The 24,750-nt window shown below is 35.7% G+C and overlaps 1 protein-coding gene across 3 annotated transcripts in view; it reads left to right on the forward strand.

Moving 5' to 3' along the window:
• Positions 1 to 24,750, forward strand: part of EZH2 (enhancer of zeste 2 polycomb repressive complex 2 subunit) — a 129,745-nt gene that overhangs the window by 100,997 nt on the left and 3,998 nt on the right. For all 3 annotated transcript variants that reach the window (XM_015817503.1, XM_015817501.1, XM_015817502.1), the window contains exons 10-16: positions 12,944 to 13,184; positions 17,692 to 17,861; positions 18,010 to 18,104; positions 19,821 to 19,861; positions 20,465 to 20,590; positions 21,851 to 22,029; positions 23,228 to 23,323. In XM_015817503.1, coding sequence (XP_015672989.1) covers positions 12,944 to 13,184; positions 17,692 to 17,861; positions 18,010 to 18,104; positions 19,821 to 19,861; positions 20,465 to 20,590; positions 21,851 to 22,029; positions 23,228 to 23,323 — 948 coding nt within the window. The remainder of the gene's footprint in view (positions 1 to 12,943; positions 13,185 to 17,691; positions 17,862 to 18,009; positions 18,105 to 19,820; positions 19,862 to 20,464; positions 20,591 to 21,850; positions 22,030 to 23,227; positions 23,324 to 24,750) is intronic.

The raw sequence follows: 24,750 nt of genomic DNA on the forward strand, positions 1-24,750 counted from the left end.
CCGACCTACGTACAGTTGCGGACCTGCGCCTTTTTCGCCGAGCCCTGAAGGCCCATCTATTCCGTGCGGCCGGCCTGGCGTAGCTTGATTATGTTTCAGTGGGGGGTTTTTTACGGGTGTGTTTTTAGAACAGGCCCGTTATTTAATTCGATTTTAAAACAAACTATTTATTACCATGGTTTTTAGTATCGCCTGTTCATCGCCCTGAGTCCCGCAAGGGAGATAGGGCGGTATATAAATTTAATAAATAAATAAATAAATAAATTATTCATGAAACATCATCAATACCCACCATTGGAGGTCACTACACAAACCAACGCCCCCCTCATACGACTCTCTAAAGACATTAGAACTAACTATGCTGGCCTCTGTCTTGCCAAGTTGGCAAATAAATTTAACTTCTTCATATCTAATGGCTCATGGCCTGGTGACTATCCTGGCGAGTTTACATTTATGGCAGGGTCCAAAACTAGTACCATTCATTACATCTTAACTTCTATGGACTTAGTACATTATATAGAAAATTTTGAAGTCCTGCCTTACCTAGAAAGTGATCATCTACCTCTGTGTATATACATGAATCCCTTTATCAGGCAGATTCCCTCCAAGGACCATTTTATCCCTGCAATCTCTACACCGGGCCTAACAAGATGTCAGGTCAAATGGACCCAACAACTTGATCAGAAGGTAAGGAGAGCCCTAACAGAGGATAATTTTCAAAAACTCCACGCAGCCTTTATATCAGCCAACCCGACTCAAGACTTATTAGAACTATATAAAACTTTAGTTTACGAGCCACAACCATTATTAGCACATGACTGAAATTTCTCAGCTAAGAGGTCCTGTACCACTTCCAAACCATGGTTTGATAAGGATTGTGTAGAAGCCAAGAAAGCCCTTAACTTGGCATACAAGGAGTACAAAAGCGAGACTGCATATGGCAATAAAGCAATTCTTAAACAGTTACTTACACTCAAAAAACAATTCAAGCAATTGATTGCATTCAAGAAGAGATAAGACACAAAGTTTTCCTGGGAACAGCTCATCATGGCAGCAAAACAAAAGAACTTCTTATTTTGGCATCTAATAGCTTGCCACTCTGAAAGAATCTATATCCTATTAGACTGTCATATATCTCCTATAACCTGGGAACTTCATTTTCAGAGAATGTATGAAGACCCCTCCAGCGAGAGTACAAGGTCTATAGTGAAGGATTTACCTGAGTGGCCTCCAGTTTCAGAGTCTGAAATTAAATCCCACATTGGCCAACTCTGGATCGGAAAGGCTCCAGGAGCTGACTTCATTTCGGCCGAATTACTAAAGAATAATATGGAGTGGTGGATACCCATTCTGGCAGCACTATTCACCTATATTGACTCCACCGGCCATGTCCCAGAGGATTGGGGCTTGGCAATTGTGGTCCCAGTTTATAAAAAGGGAAAGAGAGACGGCCCTGCCAATTACAGACCAATAGGTTTGCTAAATATAATCAGCAAACTCTATGCCAAACACCTTCAAGATAAATTAAAGTAGTGGCTGGATCTTGAGAACCTGATTGCCGAAGAACAAGCCTGGTTTAGAGAGGGGAGAGGCATCATAGATCAGTGCTTCATCATTTGATTGAAAAATATGCATTAGATAGACCTGTATCATTATACGCTGCCTTTATAGATCTTAAGTCAGCTTTTGACATGGTTACAAGGACTAAGCTATGGGAGAAGCTGGAAGCTGCCTCAATTAATCACAGACTCCTACATCTGTTACATGCCTTACATACCAAAACATCCCTCAAGGTGAGGTGTAATATGCAAGGGTCTCTCTCGAGGTCAGTTGAAACTCAAAAGGGGGTTAAACAGGGGTGCATTTTGGCCCCCTTGCTCTTTAATTTTTATATAAATGATATGGTAAGATGGTTAAATAATTCAAATTACCACCCCCAAAAAATAGGTGACCGAAGCATTGCTCTGCTGCTCTATGCAGATGATGCTTTGATTCTCTCCAGGATGCCAGTTGGCCTTAAAAGAGCCTTGCGAGCCCTTGTCCAGTATTGCAAATATAATAAACTGGACATAAATTATGAGAAAACAAAGGTTATGGCTTTTGCAAAAAGGCCAAAATGGTACTCATGGTATTTAAATAGTCACAAAATAGAGCAGGTAGCCACCTTTAAATACCTAGGGGTGGTCATCCATGGCACTGGCTCGCAAAAAGCTCATGGAGAATACGCGGCTGCCTCTGGCCAACAATCAGCGAATGCCATTCTTAAATTATTCCACACAAAGGGAGAACACTATGTTCCAGCTGCAGTTAAGCTCTTTCTGGCCAAGTCGCTAGAACAGCTTCTCTACGGGACCTTGCTCGGACCCTCAGCTTTGTGTTTTACACTACTGGAAAGAGTTCAATCCAAATTGAAGATGCCACGCTGTGTCCGAAATGCACTTCTGCACCTGGAGACAGGATTGATAAAAGTCAAAGCAAGAATCTGTATAGCTTCCTTAAACATCTGGTTAAGGCTTAATTGCTTTCCGCAAGGCCTTGATCCATTAATTCTTCAAGATAAATTCTCTTCATGGATCAATGCAGTCAAGTCCAACCTTGCCAAACTAGGCTTCTCGTCAGCCTCAATTCTCAAATTGGACTATGACCAAGCAAAACAAACCTTGCGTCAAAGGGTAGAGGACATCGAGAGGCAAGCGGACTTAGGCATAGCTCCGCTGTTTCTGGCTCCAGACTCTATTAGATACGTGGTTACACCTGCCAGGTATCTTAGTCAGCATGGTGCCATGCGTTTCCATCGGCCGTCCTGTACGGCAAGTATAAAAAGATTCCATTGGCAGAAAGACTCTGTTCCTGTGGCTCAGGAGAGGTAGAGACCATTGGAAACATACTCCTTCGGTGTTCCTTCTATAAAGCTATTCAGAAAAACCATATCCTCCCCATAATTGATAGGTATCCTGGTCGTTCGGAAAGTATTTATCTCTAGTGGCTGCTTAAGGACGAGCAGGCAGTGATCACGGTGCAGGTGGCTAGATTCTGTGCAGCAGTATCGGGGATTCTCCAGAAACATAAATAAATATTTTAGATCTTTTTAATAATCTTTTATAATCAATTTTATTACATGTTTTTATCCAGCATTAGACTATAGTCAATGTATTTTTATTGTCAGGTGAGTATGATTCAGTTTTTCTGAATTCAGTTTAGCTAGTTTTTTTTTTTATACTGTCTGTAAAACTAGGCAGATCTTGGTCACCCATTGATTACATCATTAATGGTAATATATTGCTATGTCTTCTAGTGATGGTTCTGTTTAGTTTTGTTTTATGTGAATGTTTAATTTATGTGTTGGCCTTCGGCTGTAATAATAAAATTGAATTGAGTATTATCAGGTAGCCTTAGCTCTATAATTTACTTATTTTGAGTGACAAACTGGCAGCATTCCTGATTATTATTTACTGTCATTGCTGCTCTTTATAGGCTCATTTATTAATATGTTAAAAGTTGAATGCTAATTTTTAAAAGTCTAAATTCAGGCAACTTTACTGTGATTTATTCAAATATATATATTTTTGTAGTTGGCCTAATGATTTGAATGAATATTGAAATTACAAATACAAAAACTTGAATAAAGTAATATATATCAGTCTACTGTAAACTTTCTGTCTACTATAAGCTTTCTGTAAGAATTATTTTTATTTTTCAGAAGTTTACAAATGTTTTGGAAATATGCATAAAACTGGTCAAACCTAGTATTTTTTCAGTATCTCACTCCAGTTTTTCATTTGATCAGCAAAAGCAATTTTTCTACTTTATTAAATCCCAAAGGCCATAATACATTAAAACTATTTCAAAACAATAAAAGATTTCTACAGAGTGTAAATTAAATTCTTGCTTAGTGATCCTTTCTAATTATCACCTTTATTCAGGTCATCTGTGTGCCTTATGGGCCCATTTTGATTAAAGCTGTCTACTTGAATATTTTACGTGATACTACCAAAGGTACTTTGTTCCTCACAGAGAAGAAAAAAACAGATACCTTTTCATAGACATCATGTCGAACTGTAAAAACATACTTCAAAGAATAACTATCAAAGCACTTAATTCAATGATAAAGATATTTCCTCTTTCAGCTATTAAATATTATTTGTATTGATGCTAAAGAATCTCATCAATTTGGAAAGCTGTTGTACTTTATTTCTTCTGTTAAATAATATCACCTAGTGCCTTTTAGAAATAAAAATGTATAAGAAATCTTTGTTCAAAATATCCTGATGTACCAAATCATATTGAAAAATAAATAAACTAATATTTCAGTTGGTTATCAAAATATAGAAAAGTACTTCTTTTCTGTTGACATTTGAGAGGTACCACTATAAAAAATATGTATATAAATTTAGGCGCTTTAGGTCAGAGATTTCAAGTAATTTACAACAACATTAAAATCATAAAATAAATAATCAAAATGTAATAAAGAACATATCCAACTCAACACAAAACAAAAAATATGGTCATTGTCAAATGACATAAATAAAAATTCATTTTCCTATGGTCTTTAGAACAGAACTGACCTAACAGCTGTGTGGTATTTGTCTGTGATTGGTGTAGCTATTCTTAGAAAAAATACCTAACTTAACATTTTGTGTCATGGTAAATGAACAAATAATAGGTATTGCAGAAATTTTCCCTGCGACTATAAGGCTGGCTTACATACTGAAGGTTTGTTTTCAAGAAAAATATATCAGATTCTGATTAGGAAGAAACTGAAGCTGGATTTGTTGAATTGAAAGTCAGATGAAATAATTTTTGATCAAATAAACTTCTTAGAAAAAATGGTAAACATCTTACTGGAATTTAATAAGACAAAATAGTAATTTAATTTTTATTACTAAACTATTTCATTATCTCTAAATGTAATAATAATGCAAGAGAAGGGGATTAAAGTAGATGCCCAAGAGATATTTTAATTTATATTACTTGAAATGTAGTATTTTTTAATAAAAATACAAAGAATTTAAAAATTGGCTTGAATGGAGATTTTCTTAAAAGTGACAAAATCAAATATCCTATCAATTCACTGCTAATTCTTTAAACCTTCAATTTTTAATTTTTTTACAGTAATGCAACTCTGATTCTTGACTTGGTCTCTATGAAAATATAGTCAGAATTTTTGACTTCTTAATTTGCAAACATCCAGATGCATTTTCAGTGTGTCCTTGATATTAGAGATAGGTCTCCTCAGAAGTGAACCTCCTCAGAATTGAAACAACATTTTTAAACTATAACAATAGAGCAGGGGTGTCAAACTGCTGGCCTGCAGGCCAGACGCGTCATCCAGAAGCCGTGCCCACCCCATTCTGGCAATGGCAAAACCGTGCCAATATGTTGCGCGACATCACGTGACATCGTGAGTTTGACATGTCTGCAATAGAGTATCACAGGTGATATACTTCTTGTAATAATGATTGATAACTATAAATCTAAATGGTAGCGAAACAAAGTTAGAAATGGCTATTAAAAGAGCTGTGGTGGCACAGTGTTTAGAATGCAGTATTGCAGGCTAACTCACTGCTCACCCCAGGAGTTCGATCCTGACCGGCTCAAGGCTGGCTCAGCCATCTAGTCTTCCAAGGTTGGTAAAACGAGAACCCATATTGTTTGGGGAAATATGCTGACTCTGTAAACTGTTTAGAGGGAGCTGTAAAGCACTATGAAGTGGTATATGTCTAAGTCTATTGCTATTCCCTCCAGAAATAGCCGTAGAAATTATCCAGGATGGTGATACAAATTATGAAACAGTGAATTGAGGACATAGACTTTTAAAATGAATTAAGTCAATTGATCAAGATTCACTGACCCTTAAGAGATTCCCACTTTCCTTTAATCTATTTAAGTGTGTTCATTTATTCCAAATATTGCTGGTCATTTTCTGGAATATGAGTTAATGCCCTTCCCTTTGCAGTTTTAGATATAGATATAATATTCTAGCCCAGGGCTTTTCAACCTTTTCACCCATTGCACCACTTTTAGGATATGGCAACATCCGAGTACCACCAGTCGCCTAGCAAGGTGTCAAAAACTTGATGACCAAAAAAAAAGAAAAGAAAAAAGCGATAAAGTACAGGTAGTCCTTGACTTACAACAGTTCGCCTAGTGACTGTTCGAAGTTACAATGGCACTGAAAAAGGTGCCCCCCCAAGTCACAGCCGAGCAAGACAGTGCCCGGCGGCGCTCTTCTTCCTGTCCAAGGTTTTCATTGTTGTGAGCATTTCTGTTGAGGATTGGCAGCGGGGATGGGGTGGGGGGGTATTTGGTTTTTATTCCCCCCTGTCTTCTGGGTGGTTGCAGCAGGTTTTGGTCACTTCACATGACCGTGGTACACTGTGACTGTCATAAATATAAATCAGTTGCCAAGCATCTGAATGTAAATCACAAGACCCTGGAGATGCTGCAACATTCCAGCTGATCAGTGCTTCTTCTGGGCTCAACAGAAGTGCCAGGATCAGTGCTGCTTTCCAGCTGATTGGTGCTTCTTCAGGGCTCAGCAGAAGCACCAGGATCAGCGCTGAGCTCCAGCTAGAGCCTGGCGCTGATCCTGGCGCTTCTGTTGAGCTCTGACAGCCCTGCAGCTCCAGCCATCTCTCGTTCAGGCTTGTGCGGTGCTGCCACCGGTTCAGCTCATTCCCCTCCCCCGCTACCACTTTTCTAGGATGGTCGCGTACCACCTGCCAGGTACCACTGGTTGAAAAGCCCTGTTCTAGCCCTCTAAAATGATGTCCCAAAACAGGATGTTGAATTGATCAAACATGAGTTTTGCCACTGCCAGTTCTGTTCTGATCTTTTGTGTAGATGATCTTCTAATTCATCTTTAATTAAAAATCTGCCAAGAATGCAGACAAATTTCATCAGTTGTTTTCCTAGCTGATAGAATCTGCAGCATGACATATTAAGCCCTTTTTGGTAATAAAAATAATAAGACTACTGTACAGAATTGTTAAGGGAATTGATTTAAGTAAATCAGAGTATTTAAAGTTTTAGTTATAATTTCATTATATTTAACTTTATGATTTGCAATCTTACTTGTAGTCTGATCTAACATATCAATTTGCTTTTAATACTAGATCAATGTTTTTTTTATTGAAAATTTTATAAAATTTTACAATATAAATTCCCCCCTTCCCCAAACCCACCCTTCCACTCCCCCCTCCCTCCCCCCTAGCTTCCCAGAGCCAATCACAGGGTTAACAATAAAATAATCATACTCTAACTAACATTAATCAACTATTAAAATAACATATCTATAATCTCCTTTAACTCTCTTTTAAGTAAATATACAGTTATTAAGAACAATAATAATAACATCACTTTAATAATTAAAAATAATACTAAGTAAATTATTCTAACCTTTATACAACAGTAATATTCTAAAATTCACTCAAAAACCAAATGATATTTTTTGGTCCCATATTTACGCTCAATATAATCTATCCATCTTCTCCAAACCAAAATATATCTTTCTTGTGAATAGTCCTTCACATAAGCGGAGATCTTGGCCATTTCTGCTAAGTTCGAGACTTTTAAGTGACCATTCTTCTATAGTGGGCAAACGTTCCGTTTTCCAATATTGAGCTACTAGTAGTCTTGCAGCAGTTATAAAATTCAACATCAATTCCATTTCTTTTGCATTCAAGTCTTCCATAATGCCCAACAAAAATATCTGCGGCTTAAACTTTATCTTTTTCTTAAAAATGTTTTGAATATTCCACCATATCTTAATCCAAAATGCTTTAACTTCCCTACATGTCCACCAAATATGAAAATAAGATGCATCTAAATTTCCACATCTCCAGCACTTAGGTTGTAAATTGGGATACATACAAGACAATTTTTGAGGATCCAGATGCCACCTATAAAACATTTTATAAAAATTTTCCCTTAAGTTTTGAGCTTGAGTAAATTTTATATTTCTAACCCAAATTATCTCCCATGTGTCCAATAAAATTGGTTCTTGTATATTTTGCGCCCATTTTATCATACAATCCTTAACCAATTCTGTTTCTGAATCCAATTCAATCTATGCATTATAAATTCTCTTAATATGAGCTTGAGATTGATCTTTAATCTGTTTCATCAAATTTGCATCCTGTAAAGTAATACCAACTTTTTGATCCATATGCCACCTCATTAACAATTGATTATAATAAAACCAAGAATATTCAATATTTTCTTGTTTCAAATCTACTAAAGATTTAAGTTGCCAGTCTTGTCCTACCGGACGAAGTAATTCCTTATAAGAAACTTTATCCAAGTTAACCCCCCTAGATATCCCCTCTAATACCTGTCCTGGAGTTGCCCAGATAGGAATTTTATAATTTAATTTATAGTAATATTTCTTCCAAACTCTCAATAAAGCACTCCTTAAGATATGGGCCTTAAAATTTGTATCTACCTTTTTATCATAAATTAAATATGCCTGCCAACCAAATAACAGATCCCATCCTTCAAGAGAAAGTATATTCTTATTTGTTAAATTTAACCAATCACTAATCCATGTCAAAACCACCGCATCATAATACAATTTTAAATTAGGGGCTTTAAGTCCTCCTCGTTCCCTTATATCTTGCATAATCTTAAACTTGACTCTTGGCTTCTTGCCCGCCCAGATAAAGTTATTAATACCCTTCTGCCAGTCCTCCAAATTAGCATCTTTTTTTAAAATAGAAATCATTTGAAACAAGAAAAGAAACTTTGGGAGAATATTCATTTTTACTGCTGAAATTCTCCCCAACAAAGATAATTGCAATTTTTTCCAATCGTTTAAATCTTTTTGCATCTTAACCCATAAAGATTCATAATTATTCTTATACAATTTAACATTAGAAGCTGTAATGTAAACTCCCAAATATTTTACCTTTTTTAACCATTTCAAAACCTGTAAGCGTAACTAACATATCTTTATCATTCATAGACATATTTTTCGGTAATATTTTAGTTTTATTACAATTAACCTTAAAACCAGAAACTTTCCAATATTGTGCAATAATTTCAACCAAGTCAGTTACCGAGTCTATGGGCTGAGTTAATGTTAACACTAAGTCATCTGCAAAAGCTCTTAATCTATAATCAATCTTATTAACCTTAATTCCTTTTATTATAGAAGATTCACAAATTTTAATTAACAAAATCTCCATTGTTAACACAAATAACAATGGAGATAATGGACATCCTTGTCTAGTTCCTTTTTCAATTTTAAATGCTTCTGTTACCCCCCCCCCCCATTGACTATAATCTGTGCTGATTGCTGCTGATAAATAGCCTTAAGGGCGGACAAAAATTTTTCCCCAAAATTCATTCTGTCTATAACTTGAAACAAAAAACCCCAATCTAATTGATCAAATGCTTTTTCAGCATCTAAAAATATAAAAGCAGCAGGAATTTGATTATTCTTATCCAAATATTCAATTAAGTTAATAATTTGTCTTACATTATATTTCATATATCTTCCAGTTATAAATCCAGATTGATCACTATGAATCAATTGGCTCAACACTTGCATTAATCTATTTGCCAATACTTTTGAAAAAATCTTATAATCTGTATTCAATAAAGATATAGGTCTATAATTCTTAGGTTGAGTCAAGTCCTGACCCTCCTTTGGTATTAAAGATATAAAAGCAGTTCTCCAAGAAGGAGGTACCTCTTCACCCAACAAAATACTATTAAACAATTCCCTTAACGGTTCTATCATTTCTTCAAATAACATCTTATAATAAATTGCTGTAAATCCATCTGTACCTGGTGTCTTACCAAGTTTTAATTGCTTAATTGCCCCCTTAATCTCCTCCAATGTAATTGAGCAATTCATTTTTTCCCTTTGATTATCTGACAATCTAGGAAAATGTGCCTGCTGTAAATAATTATCTATTTGTTCAAATTGTATTTTTTCAGAAGCATATAACTTAGAATAAAACTCCAAAAAACTCTTTTTAACCAAGTTTTGTTGAGATGTCATTTTACCATTATAATCTATTTTCTCTATAATTCTTGACTTCTGCTTCTTTCGTAGTTGATAGGCCAACCACCTTCCTGGTTGTTTGCATTAGAAAATGTATTATATTTCATGTACCTTAAACTAGTTGCCGTCTGATCTGCTATTAACATATTAAATTGCTCCCTAAGCACAGTAATAGATACTTTTAAATTATTATCCAATGGGTTCAAAATAAAAGCCTGTTCTTTCAATTTAATCTCTTCCTCTAACTCTTTACGTTTTTGCATTTGTTTACGCCTGTGAACATTATTCATATAAATCAAATTACCTCTCATATATGCTTTACTAGCATCCCAGACCATTGAGACTGAAGTACCTTTATGCATATTCAACAAGAAAAATTCTTTCAATTGATCTCTACATTTCTGTAAATTTATATCATATCTAAATAATTTTTCATTCAATCTCCAAGTTCTTCTGTTCCCTTCTTCAGCAAATAACTCCATCCATACCGGACTATGATCTGACAATGTCCTGGGAAAAATCTTAATATTCTTCACCCTAGAACAAAAATCATTAGTAATTAAAAAAAAATCAATTCTAGAGTAAGATTGGTGCCTGTCCGAAAAAAAAGTAAAATCCCTTTCTTCCATATTTCTCTCTCGCCATATGTCTTTTAATTCCAGTTCATCCTTCAAATCAAAAAAGGTTTTAGGCAATATTGACTTAAACGTTTTGCAAGAACCTTTCTTATCTTTTCTTGAATCTAAAACACCATTCCAATCCCCCATCATAATAACTGATTTGTAATCCAATTGATTTAGTTTCCGATATAACAATTTATAAAACTGTTTCTGCTGTTGATTTGGGGCGTATAATCCAATAATAAGACATTTCTTCCCATTCAATAATATTTCAACAAAAACATATCTTCCTTCTGAATCAGCATCAATCAATTTAGGCTGAAAATCTTTCCTGACATAAATAACTACTCCACCTCTTTTCTACGGTGCAGGTGCCATAAAATGTATACCCAACCGTGAATTAGACAAATATTTTTGATCTTTAGCTGTAATATGAGTTTCTTGTAAACAAGCAATATCATTTTTATGTTGTTTCAAATAATAAAATATCTTTTTTCTTTTCTGTGGAGAATTCAAAACATTAACATTCTATGTCAGGAACCTTGCCATCTTTAATAGCAGCGAGCCTCTGGAACGCTCCTTGTAAATCAGCTGTTACTGATTTCTTCAGCCTCGCCCCTCCCACTGGCTCCGAGATGACTTGCTGTGCGACGGGTACATCCACTTTTTGTTGCTCTCTTTCTTTGCGTCTATGAGCTGCACGGGTCTTCTTTAATTTCCATAAATTGTTGCTTGACTTGCTCTTGATTTTGTAGTTCTATGAAACTTGATGACAATATAGCTCCTTCAGCCACTTTATCTTCACAAATTCTTTCCTTCCTGGTACCTTGTGGAGATTATGGAGAACCTGCTTTCAAGATTGAGGTATAAAAGTCTTTTGCCTTTGCAGTGGTGTTGAGCCTATAGTGTATTCCCATATAATTTACCATAATGCCAACAGGTATCTCCCACCTAAATTGAATTTGTCGCTTTTTCAACTTTTCAGCCAGGAAGGCGAAATCCTTCCTTCTTCTGAGTATTTTGGGTGGTATCTCCTTTAAAATTACAACATCTTGTCCTGATATTTGAAATTTCTGATTGTAAAAAGCTTGAATAATTTGATTACGGATTGATTTTCTGGAAAAATAGATGACAACATCTCTTGGAAGGTTTCTCTGTCTTGCAACCCATGAATTGACTCTAAAAAAGTTTTCCATTTCTCTTATAATTTCTTCAGGTTGACAGGACAAAACCAAGGCCAGATCTGCTGCAATCTCCTCCTCTAATTTTTCTTGAGCATTTTCTTTCAGCCCCCTTATTCTCAAAGCATATTCCATTTCTCTGTATTGTGACAAAATGACCTCATTTTGAGTTAAATCCACGTTCTCCTCCACTTTTCCCAGTCTAAGTTCCAAGCTTTCAACATGTTCCTCCACTTCATCCACCCGTCCTTCAATGCGTTCTACATGAACTGCCAGACCTTGCAATGCAAACAATATATCATCTCTCATCTCTGCATTCTTCTCTTCAAGTTTATTTTCAAGCAACTCCTCCATTTCTGTTCTAATCTGTCTTGCATTGTCCTTTAATGCATTCTGAATATCTCTCAATATAAGTGCTGGAACTGGGGGGGGAAGGCGGAGGAGTCTTAGGTTTTGGCTGCTGTGGTGTTTGAACAGCTGGAGAGGAGATTATGCTTTTTTGAGGAACAAAAGTTCCCACACGCTTAGAGGCCATTTTATTTTTCTTCTTCTTCTCTTATACTTTCATTTGTATAATATAAAATCTTGTAAAAGTCTTATAAAATCTTGTAATCACATCAAACAATGATAGAAACAGAAAGCTTGTCCAGCAGCTCAAAGTAACTAAATCTGTTACAGTAAATAGTCCAAGAGAAAGTCTCCAAAAAGTGAAAGTCTCATATGTTTTCAATTGAAAAAACAGAAACGCCCTTCCGCAGCCATATTCCTTCTTCTTCAAGTTAACATAGAAAACGAAGAAGATTCTTTATTTCTAGAGTTAAGGTTTCAGTTCAATCAATTTTAAATCCTCCTGGTAGGCTCTGTCTGCCTGTAAAATTCAACTCACGCTTTCCTGGAACGGCACAGGCTGAATCCGCGTCTGGCTTCGTTTTGATGAAGGCAGCCTGAAGCACGGAGAAGTCCCCGACTCTGGGGGAACTCACCTTAGCCCTCACCGCTGTAAAGATACGAGGGCTAGGGAGCTCTACCCCTATCGGGGAAGCTCACTAGATCAATGTTTTTGAACCCCTTTTTAGCAAGGCTCTATCCTCTATGCATTTTCTTATATCCTGAGATATTTCTGTGCCTGCTAGGAAGGAGCTAAAGAGTTTGCTGCTGCTTTGACTGCTGAGAGAATAAAAACACCACCAAAGCGTCCAGGAGGTCGCCGAAGGGGAAGGCTTCCAAATAATACCAGTAGGCCCAGCACACCAACCATAAATGTGCTAGAATCAAAAGATACAGACAGTGACAGAGAAGCTGGAACTGAAACTGGAGGTGAAAATAATGATAAAGAAGAAGAAGAGAAAAAAGATGAGACTTCAAGCTCCTCTGGTAAGACAGTTGTGGAATGTTGCTAATTTTGTTAAAAGTGTTTATGTTGGGGCTGGAAATATTGGATTAAAGTTCAGTTGTTTTATTGAAAAGCCATAGTATTATGTACTACCTGCTTTTGAAAATAATGAATTTAATTTTTTATTATAAGAAATTTCCTGAACTGTCATATTTTGGGTTCTACAGTACAGTCATTCCCTATTGTGCACCTTCCAGAATTCACAAGTAATTTAAATTACTGAAAATCCTTTAGGGAATAAGATTTAAATTCAGAATTGAATTAATGATAATTTCAGAATGTATAACTGTCAGGTTCCTATTGGAACGCTGCCATTCAAAACAGAGGGAGAGCACGCACTATTGTGGATTGAGGATGTTCCTGCATTGTTTCTAATTTCGCTTTGATGTATCTGCATGAGAGTTAGGGAAGGGGGAAAACTCTCAGGGCCATCTGTTTTATCCTGTCAGCTAGCAAGGAAGAGGCACCAGAGAACAGCAAGTTATCAGCTTTTCGGCTGGAAGTTCTTACAACATCTTGATGCCAGCGGATTGGCTCCTGATGGACTGGGGTAGTGGTGGTGAACCTATGGCATGCGTGCCAGAGGCGACACTCAGAGCCCTCTCTGTGGGCATGTGCGCCGTTGCCCCAGCAGAGTTCGCCAGAGTAGCAAGCACGTGGCATTTGGAAACGACAGGGCAGGAAGTGAGCAAGGGGCATTGGTCCCCCGGGGATGCCCCAGAGATGGCGAGGGACTGGCCCCGGCCATCACTGGACTGGGGCATTGGGGTGGGGCTGGAGAAGCACGACTTTTAGCTTAGTCCTTTTATGCGAAAACTTCAGATTCTGTCTTTCTTCTCTGTAATCACTTTCTCTCAGTAAAAGTTCCTTTTTGAAACAATGCCTGTTTCAAGAGTCATGCTTTCCTGAGGGGATAGCTGAGGAAGGAACTTACAAGAACATTTTTTTCATTTTACATATTTTTATGGATGCATGTATATTCATCTAAACTGAGCAAAAATATTTAGTATGGAATTGGTATTGTCCATGTGTATTTTTGTTTAAAAGTATGAAGTTATTATTGTATAAGAGGTTAATGTAATTGGAGCCATTAAGTTGTCAGAACAGTGCAAGTAGGCATCCAGCAACAGGATTAACTTTCCCAATGACTGGGAAGTAGAATTTCCTTTTTTAGTGTGTATCTTTCTTTTCCTTTGCTCATGGTATATATCAGGGGTGTCAAACTCGCAACGTCACGTGACATGTCGCGATGTATCGCAACTTTTTTTCCATTGCCGGCAATGGGATGGGTGCGATTTCGCCATGACACATCCGGCCTGCAGGCCGGCAATTTGACACCCCTGGTATATATGAAAAGAAATTATTTTCTAAGTCCAAAAAGAACAAGTAGGCCAGTAAATTTAATTCAAGTTCTATATTGAGTTAACATATGCAGTCTACTCCGATTAATAATAAAAACTTATTTAAAGCACAACAATAATAACAATAATGTAATAGTGATTATTTATGCTGAAAAAACCATATTGCATTTCTGGCACTTGGGCTTCATCAAAAGGATGAACAGAACAAGAATCTTTCAGACCTTTTATATGTCAGCTCTAGATTCTTCTGGCACCAAAATTTCATCAGAGATACTTCCTCTTCAGAAATGTGTACTGAACAACAGAACTGGAACTACTTTAAGTCAAGTAAATAAATGGAGCATTGAATAATTACTGTGTAAGATATTTCTGACATAATATGATGGAAATAGCTAATTAATTAAATATGTGTGATTTTTTTTCTTTGTGCTCCAACACATGCTAGACTCTTCAGTTGTACCTTAGATAAAAATCTAAAAAATACTTTTCTTGACAGTGGTAATTAATCCATTGTTTGATACCCTTATCTCATGAAGTTAGATTTAATAATTACAATGGATATTTTTGATACTTCAAAGGATATCAAATATGCTCAAACATTAATTTCCAACTTCATGCTGGAGCATGTTACTGTAATCAGTCATGTGCTGTGTAAAATCAGTTACTTTTATACCATAAATCATAAAATAAGTTAGCATATATTGCTTTAGTCTGTCTCCCTCCCCCCATTATGCTTTCGTGTTTTCTTTCTGTGCCAAGAGTAAATGAATGATTCAGTCAAACCTGATACAGAGATACCATCAAAATTTTCTATCTTCTGAGGATACAATTGGCAACACTTTTATTGATTGCTTCTCTGATTGTACCATATGTTGAATTTTTAAAAATATTTTATTGATTTTAAAACAAACAATAAAAGACAATAAAAACCAAACTCAGAAAGGAAGAGTAAAGAGGGGAGGGAGAGAGAATGTGTAGGTAGAATAGAAAATGCAAGAGAAAAGAAGAAAGGAAAGAAGAAAGAAGAAAAAATAAAAAGGGAAGAGAAATATTTAAAGAGGTGACCTCTGATTTTCATCACAAATACAAACAAACTTGGAACTCTTCACCCCCTGTAAGGTTGTATGCAGGTATCTTTCTTCTCGTAACATGCCTTATCCATGTGCCAGTCTATCAATCATTAATATTTCATTCCTGTTATCAGTAAAAAAAATCCAAAAAGATTGCCTAAAATTTTATAGAAGCTCATCTTATTTTAACATTCATCAAACAAACTCACTTTGTACTTATTTCTTTTGGTTCTAGCAATCTTGATCTTTCATTCATTCAGATGTTAATTTGGATTTGATCTCTTATCAGGATCTCCATTCTTGGCCTGGCGCCTTGCTGGGTTCCTACCATCAAAGGGGAAGGGAGGGTGGAGGCATGTGGGGCAATCCACATCTGTATATCTACTGATGGGAAAGGGGAGGGGGAAGTGACAACTGAAGTGTCAACTGTCTAGTTGGCAAATCCAGAAAAAGAAACTCCTGGTGTATTATTTTATCAAGAGTATAAACTTTACTGAATAAACCATATTGGCAACGATGAAGTGAAACCAGCTCTGGGTTTCCCATGCAAACGATAGCATAGTTGATCCCCGCTTTTCCCTATGGGTCACATCCAGTCCATTACGTCTACCAATCACTTCTGTTCATTTTGTCATGGGAACTGGCCAGCTGTGCTAGTTCACCTGCTCGATGTGTCCTTGGGTTGGGCACTCTCTCACAGGAACAGCTGATACTCAGATGCAACTGCCCCCACCCTTGCATTCCATCCTCCCTCTCTTTTCTTTGTCAAGCTGCGAGGGAAGCAAAATATAGGTGAAAGTGCAAATCAGTTCTGAGATGGAAAAAAGACCAGATCACTAAACTGGCTTGTACCAGGATCTTCAAGGCTGTTTGTCCTGAGAATGGAATGTTACCAGTTTCACACCCCAGAATTTCTCAAAACATCATACCGGCATCACATGGACTTGCCAGGGGACTGGTCATGGGAGAAGGGATTGGGAGTTGAAAAGAATACCTTTGTATTTTACACGGGAACACCAGATTCCGCCTGACTATGCTGCAACCAGTTTCTTTCTGTAAAAGTTCCTTTGCTTCAATTAAATGGAGTCATGATAGCTCCTTGCAAAGAAACCACAAAGTAGTAATTTGCTGTGGGTTTAAATACTTCGAAACAAAGAAAAGTCATCATGCTCTCAAAAGTGAAGGAACCTTTTAAAGACCAGTGGGTTCACTAACCTCATTTTTGAATCATTTCTGAATCATTATCTTAAGGCTAACAGAGAGCTTCAAACGGTAAAACCACGTGGTGAGTTTAACTTCATTCCACAATGAAAGAAAAATTAATTATAAGCTTGAAAATGTTTTAAAAAATGGCAAAAGGCTAAATAAGATTTTATTTCAATCAAGTTATAAACAAGCTAAGGGACAAAACAAATTTGAATTTTTTACTATAGGATTTTGGAAATAATTATATAAACAAATGGCACAATGTCTATGGAGATTCTCAGTCATCCAGGTCATGGTTGTCCCAAAGGTGCTTTTTTCACAAGGCAACTGGACTTTATTGTTTTTCTTTGAAGATGTTTTGCTTCTCATCTTCAGCTCTGACAAGGAGCTATCCACATACATGTGTGCAATCTCCTGTCCTCTCTTTATCCAGAGAGATTCCATGAGACTCCTTTGCAGCTACAATGTTATTTCCACTCATTCAGAGATATGCTAGTTCACCATTCCTCATCTGGAAATCCTGGATATGCCATTAATTGAAAGTATAAAATAAAAAACTTGTTTTAGAAATTTGAAGGGTGAAAGTCGAGTTTAATAACATCATACAGTGCTAGTAATATGAAACTAGTAATATGAAGTCCTCCATATGTTTTGGACTACAGTTCCCACAATCTTTTAACTTTGCTTATGCCTACTGGCTGTAAAGCGCACACATTGCCTATCAGGCTACATTTGAAATGGCATCTTACTGAAAGTAGGATGCTTGATTATTTATTTTGGTTTGGTTTGGTTTTAGTGTGGTCATTGCTGTGGTTTCTGAGACTTGAAACTGTTTGCTTTTGATATTGCAGAAGCAAATTCTAGGTGTCAAACACCAATCAAGATGAAGCCAAATATAGAGCCTCCAGAAAATGTTGAATGGAGTGGTGCTGAAGCTTCTATGTTCAGGGTTCTCATTGGTACCTATTATGACAATTTCTGTGCAATAGCCAGGTTAATTGGAACCAAAACATGCAGGCAGGTAAGCACAAATTTTGAAAATGTTTTCAAAACTACTATAGCAAAATTTAATAATTTTAAATGTATCCAATTTTATGGAGACCATTAATATACCAAATTCAACTCAATAAAACTGCAATGAAACTTAGGAGATAATTAATATTTTTCAGGTATATGAGTTTAGAGTAAAGGAATCTAGTATTATTGCTCCAGCACCTGCTGAAGATGTTGATACTCCTCCAAGAAAGAAAAAAAGGAAACACAGGTAAATCAATAGTATATTAACCATCCCACAACATTTTAAAGTGGGAAAAAAGAATTTTAAAAAGATTAATGAAAGGAATGCAACAAACAGGAAGTATATATTATTTTTTGTTAAATAAATGAAATAGTGCGTTCTAGGATTGCATCAAAATGTTCAATATTTGAGTGGAAGAATCTATTGCAAAGCAATATACAAATTGAAATGCAATTAAAATGTCCTTAAGATATTAAAAAATCTGCTTTAAATGTTCCTGTAATAACTAACTTTTTAAAATTTAAAACAAATATAAATAATGGATTTTTTTCTAAAATATATGGCAATATGGAGAAAAGGGGACAAAATAGCTGTCTAGTTGGTTGATATCATTATGTCATCACCTCACTATTTGTGATTGTAAAATAATAGAGAACTCCTATCCCAATTGTAATTTGATTTGTATGCTGTTCTTCTATACAGAGATCATTGAAGATAGCTAATCAAAAATAAATAACAGTTAAAGCAACAAATATGAAAATCACTATTAAAATCCATCAATCAGCTGAACTGTATTGTCAAGTGAAATGAATATGAATTCTTTATAATGCCATAAAAATAGTGGGGATGAGAAAATATTCATCTGCTGACTACTGAATTTTTCAGTTATCAAGATTGGATCATTTATGTCCCCTATTTCCCAGAATGCTCATCATTAGCAAGACACAAAAGTGTTCAGTCAGAAGACTCCATAAAATAATCTGTATATTAGCAGTGTTTGAATTTAGAGTCCCTGAGTATATCCACATTTATCTGTAGGCAAATATACTTTATTGGCTTTCTTTAGTGAACCCACCCATGTAAAATCTAATTTCCCTCTACCAAAAATTGATTATATCTTATTTTTTTGGTGGATGAGTAGTAATATGAAGCTGTGAGCATTTCTATTTAGTCAGTGTTCTGCTGGTCATAGCATTGTCTCCATCCAAGCAGTGTATGTTGTGAATGATCTGAAACCTCAGAGCCAGTCCATTCTGTTTGACCTATATGGGCTGTTGATTGGTTTCTAGCAACAATTAGTATGCTGGGCTATGAAAACTGGGATAATACAGATAGTTCTTGATTTACAACTGTTCATTCAGCATCCATTTGAAGTTACAATGGTGCTGAATGAATGTGCCTGAAATTACGTCTGTTGCAGACACCTCTCCCAAGCAGTCACATAATCAGAGTTCAGATTCTTGGCAGTCTGCCTACGCTTATGAGTGGTCAGGGATGCTGCAACTCCTCTCACCTGCATCTCCCCTGCCCCCCCCCCCAAAGCTATGCCTTTAAATGCTGGGAAAATTCCAATGCAGCATGAAGCTGAATACCGGTACCTGGAAAGTATTCACAGTGGAATGCAAAACAGCGGTCCCACAGGTAGCTCCAAACACCCTGGAGACTCCAAGGGTGTGAAGCAGTATTCTCCAACAGATCCAGTCTAGCCCCTGTCACTGCCCTGCATTGCATTGCACCAACTGACCTTCGCTATTTTCTTCATGTTTTGTAAGAGAGCTATTACCAAGAATGAATTCACTGATTAGTATTTTTTTTGTAATAATGTAGTCTTAAGTGACATTTTGACATTTGTTTCTAAAAGTGATACAAAATATCAAAATCTCTTTTAAAATGCAGATTGAGTTAGGTGCATTTTCCATGTGAAAAGTCTATTAACTATATTGTATGTTCTTCTTTTTATAGACTGTGGGCTGCACATTGCAGAAAGATACAGCTAAAGAAGGGTTAGCATCTTTAAACTTATGTTGTGAAATTCTGTTTTTGTTTAATATTTTAACAAACATCCTACCTGTAAATTTTTATAAGTGGCTCTAGTATGTAAATGGAGATACTTTCTCCCTAAAGGTATTCTGGTTTAATTTAAGTCAGAAGATTATCCCTTGATTTGATTGTCCTACATGGGAGGAATAGAAATTATACTGACTCTAGGCTCAATATAATATTTTCCCAGTTCTAAGAATATAGCAGAAAAGTGGGAAGATTTTGTGCTTGATCCACTTCTAGAACATAAAACATCACCCTTTTTTTCCAGAATTTTTATAATAGACAAACAATAATGGTGTGCCTTTATAATTCTTGCATCGGGATACATCTAAAACTACCTTTTCCATATTGCTCCTTTAGCCCAACACAGGGAAAGATAAGAGTACTAAAAGATTCTGTTTAAGTGCATTGAATTTAGGTTATTTCTCTTACCCTTTCTCTAATTATTGAAAATATGTAGGGATATGCAGGGGTTTTATGTAATTATTTGGCTGGAAATATATTCTTCAGAAGATGTATCAATTTTTCTGTCCTTAATAATGCCTACATTTGTTGTTGTTCAGATGGATCATCTAATCATGTTTACAACTACCAGCCATGTGATCATCCACGCCAGCCTTGTGACAATTCATGTCCATGTGTCATTGCACAGAACTTTTGTGAGAAGTTCTGTCAGTGCAGTTCAGAATGTAAGTATTGGGGAAATTTCATTTTAATATGATTTGAACAAGAGATTGTCTCACTGATGAAGTTTTAAAGCCATTCTTGTGAAAAGTTTAACAAAATTTAATAACTCATTCTGATTTTTAAAAAAATCTGATCAGATGGCAAGAGGAGAGTTCACAATTTGCCTTTTAAACACTCAGTGTCAGGTTAGTTGTTTCAAAAGCAGATTGGACAACCATTTGACTGGCATGTTATAAGGTTTCAGCCTTAAACAGGAGATTGGACTAGGAAACCTCTGATGTTCCTTCCAGCCCTGTGATTCTATGTTCTATTTTTTCTTACTTAAATTATAAATAAAACTCATTTAAAACAGGCAGATATTGTGTCAGTCATAGCAGCCATTAATATTTCCCAGTGCAATAATTTTCCCCCATGATTTTGTTCTTTTGAAGCTTATATTTTTTTATGAAGATCAATAATAATGAAAAAGATCCTAGAACGAAATCTTTCCTAGTATTTTTGTATTTTTTTTAGAGAAGGTATTTATAAATAAATTTATAAAGAATATTCTAAAGTGCAACCCCCAATTCATGGAAGCAGAGAGATTCACCATTTCCAGGCCTTGGACCATATCCAGCTCTAGGAAGCTAGATTGGTCATTATAGCCCATCCAAAATTCGCCTCAAAACTAATTTTTGATGAAAAGGATTTTTTACCTATAAAGGAATATTACTTGTATTTAATTAAAAACTGAATTCAATATAAACCACATTTCATTTTTGTTATGGCCCCAGCTATTTCTTTGTTCTGCTTCCTATGTCTCCTACTTTGAGGAGTTATTCTTCAAATCAAGTACCATTTAAAAGGTAGCTAATCTTTGAAAAGTTGAAAATGGTTCTGAAGGATTTCCTGCTATGGGTCCACAAATCTGCAGCATATACCATTTTTTAAAAAAACATAGGGTTTGTAGAGGATAAAAATTTCAAAGAGGATTGTCCCAAAGCTTTAATGATAACACTGCAGTTTGAATAGATAATATTTTAAATACTGTAACATATATCTAAATGTATGAGCTGCTGGCACGTGCTACTACCTGAACTGTTTAGATAAGTAACCTCCAGATACGTAATGACATGGTCTACTTTAAAGTCTTTGGGTTTTTACTTCAGTTTGGTGACTGCATTTGCATTGCCTAGCATTTTAAACGGAACAAAGTCTGAGCAAACCAGCAGTTTGTAACAGGAATTAAATAAATTGATTCAACTTTCATTTTTCTTTTAAAGGCCAAAACAGATTTCCTGGATGCCGTTGTAAAGCACAATGCAATACAAAGCAGTGTCCTTGCTACTTAGCTGTACGTGAGTGTGATCCAGATCTCTGTTTGACATGTGGAGCAGCTGATCATTGGGATAGCAAAAACGTGTCTTGCAAGAACTGCAGCATTCAACGAGGGTCTAAAAAGGTGGTTCATCTTTTTATGAACAGATGACACATTTTATCTTTGTTCACGATAGACATCTCTGCAAAATATATAGAGCATTCTTCTTCAAGAAAGTGGAAGATGATTTTTATATAACCTGTTCCCTGGTTTATATCACTTAGTTTATTGGGGAATCATCTAAGTGTGTTTTTGTTGGGATGGTAATCAAATTAGGATTGTAAACCATTTTAGTTTTATTACTTTGTGTTTGCAACTACAGAAGTGTGAAACTGTATATTCAGAAATTGTATATTCTCAATACACAGTTTACACACGCTATTGGAAGTTCAGTTATCAAATGCTTGTATATTGTAGCTTGTGTGATCAGCCATCTATAACACTGCTCTAACATAGAAGCCACCAGGATTTGCACATAAACATATTACACTTATGGTAGACTACTCCATAGAATTTGTTGTTTAGTGATCATACAGAGTTATCTTCACAGACAAAAAATATGCACATCTGAAGTTGCTACTTTCATTTTAACAGAAATTAAGCAACACAGAATAAACTCAGTGGTGGAAAGCAGAAGGTTCTGTAATAGCACTTTCTTCTGAAGGTTTCACCATGTTCAGAAATTGTGCTAATATATAATATATTCGTATTTGTTATATTTCTAATAGTACAGTGGAATTTTATGACAATGCCACAGATTAGTTCTTATGTTTTAATTAAATGCAAATTAGTGCTCTATTGTTCTTATTCAGATTCTATTCATTTTAATGGGCTTGTAGAGAATTTCCTTGTAGATAATACAGTAGCAATGACACAAAACAAATAAGCTTTGAGTGAAATGCTGCTCCTTTATGAGGTATAATTTTAACTGACATTTACCTGCCTCACTTGATGCCTTTGCAGTTTTGAAATACCTGCATTCATGCTGATGCAAGGTTTCAAAAGACTCATGAAAAATTGGGGTGAGATGAAGATTTCCCTGATGTGGATTCAATGGAAGATCATTTTGTGTTTCAAAACTGTATTTTCTGTGAATGTCTATAAGTCCGCATGTCAGAACTTCACTATTTATATGAACAAGCACTAAAAACAAAATCATTTATTGTTAGTCAATATTTTGATTGTTTTTGGTCCCTTTTAACATATTATGTGTTTTATTAGAATTAAGTATCTTTTTAGTTTTATTGGCTTGTTTAAGGCACTTGCTTTTTCATTCTGCTAGCATCTGCTGCTAGCACCTTCTGATGTGGCAGGCTGGGGGATTTTCATTAAGGATCCAGTGCAGAAAAATGAATTCATCTCTGAATATTGTGGTGAGGTAAGAACAACTGTTTTGGAGTTAGTATTTTACACCCAAATTATTGTGAATTCTTTTGAATAATTACATCCTTTTCAAATGTATGTTTTTATAAGTAAGTAATGGAGAGATGATAGGTCTGTAAACATCCATATGAAAGAGCATATGGTTGCCTGGTTTGTATTAGAATTTTGAAGAATGTTGTATACATGGAGAGAAGGGAAATTGGGTGACATTTTAAGAAAAAATATTCTGCATTCTAATATACAGAATCTAAATATCCCTAGTAATATAAGGTATAATAATTTGGAAGGATGTTGCTAATAATTGTTTTTTTAGGAATAAAACTTTGGGAATATTTCAAATCTGTTTTTTTTCCTCTTAGACACCCAAAAAATAGTCCCACAAGGATGTCATAAATAGAGAATCAGGAATAGACACATAGAGGGAGGTATCTCTTCTTCCTTGCTCTTAATATTCCAGTGATGATAAAAATAGTTTTATTGACGGAGTAAAAACCCGTCCGCATAAAAATTACCGAAAGCCTCTTTCTCTGTATAATCTTATGTACAGTTTTTACAGTAGGTAGGACTCGTTAGTTTTGATTTTGATAGGATTTTGATATTGATAGGATTCCTCCTAATCACTCAAATTTAAAGGTTAATTGTCCTCAATTGATTAGTGTAAATTTACCTTCTGAAAATCAGTTAGGCCAGGAGTTGAATTTCTTCCAGTAGCTTTTCCAATGGAATACTCTTCTCCGTATTCAAATGTATAGAAAAAACTACTTTATTCACTTGTTAGGCAGGAAAATAGTATGACAGTAATGCAGTTCTTAATCTACAGATCACTTGTACCCCATTATTATAAAGAGGTCAAAAGGCTGCAGTGTGGATTCCAATTCTTAATTTTAATTTTAATTAAAATGGGAACATAGCATCTTGCACTGTGAAACGCACTGTACAGTATCATCTTTATTTGCAAGAAAGCCTTTAGTACCATTGACATAAAAACAAACAAACGGTGAGGTAATTCTAGGCCACCATTTTAAGGGCCAGGAAGACAACAACAAACAAGCTGAATTTGTAAGGGAAGTATACTAAAATGCAGGAGGGACTAGATATAGGAAGAGCTTCACCAGTTTGTTTCTAGTAAATGAACATTTTGTAGCTTGCCATATTCAAGTAAACCTTTTGAACAGTGTAAACATCTGATGATGGAGCACCCACAACATCTGGCAAGCTGTTCCACTTATTTTCACTGATAGGAAATTTTTCTTTAATTCATGGTTAGATCTTTGTTTCAAAGGTTTCCATCCATTACTTCTTATCCAGCCCTTAGGTGCTTTGGAGAATAGGACAACCCCCTCTTCTGTGTCACAGCCCCTCAAAAATTGGAAGACTACTATCATGTCATGCCTAGTCCTTCTGTTGGTTAGGGTAGGCACA

This window comes from Protobothrops mucrosquamatus, unplaced genomic scaffold (assembly GCF_001527695.2).
Source record: "Protobothrops mucrosquamatus isolate PMUCROS unplaced genomic scaffold, P.Mucros_1.0 scaffold598, whole genome shotgun sequence".
Lineage (NCBI taxonomy): Eukaryota > Metazoa > Chordata > Lepidosauria > Squamata > Viperidae > Protobothrops > Protobothrops mucrosquamatus.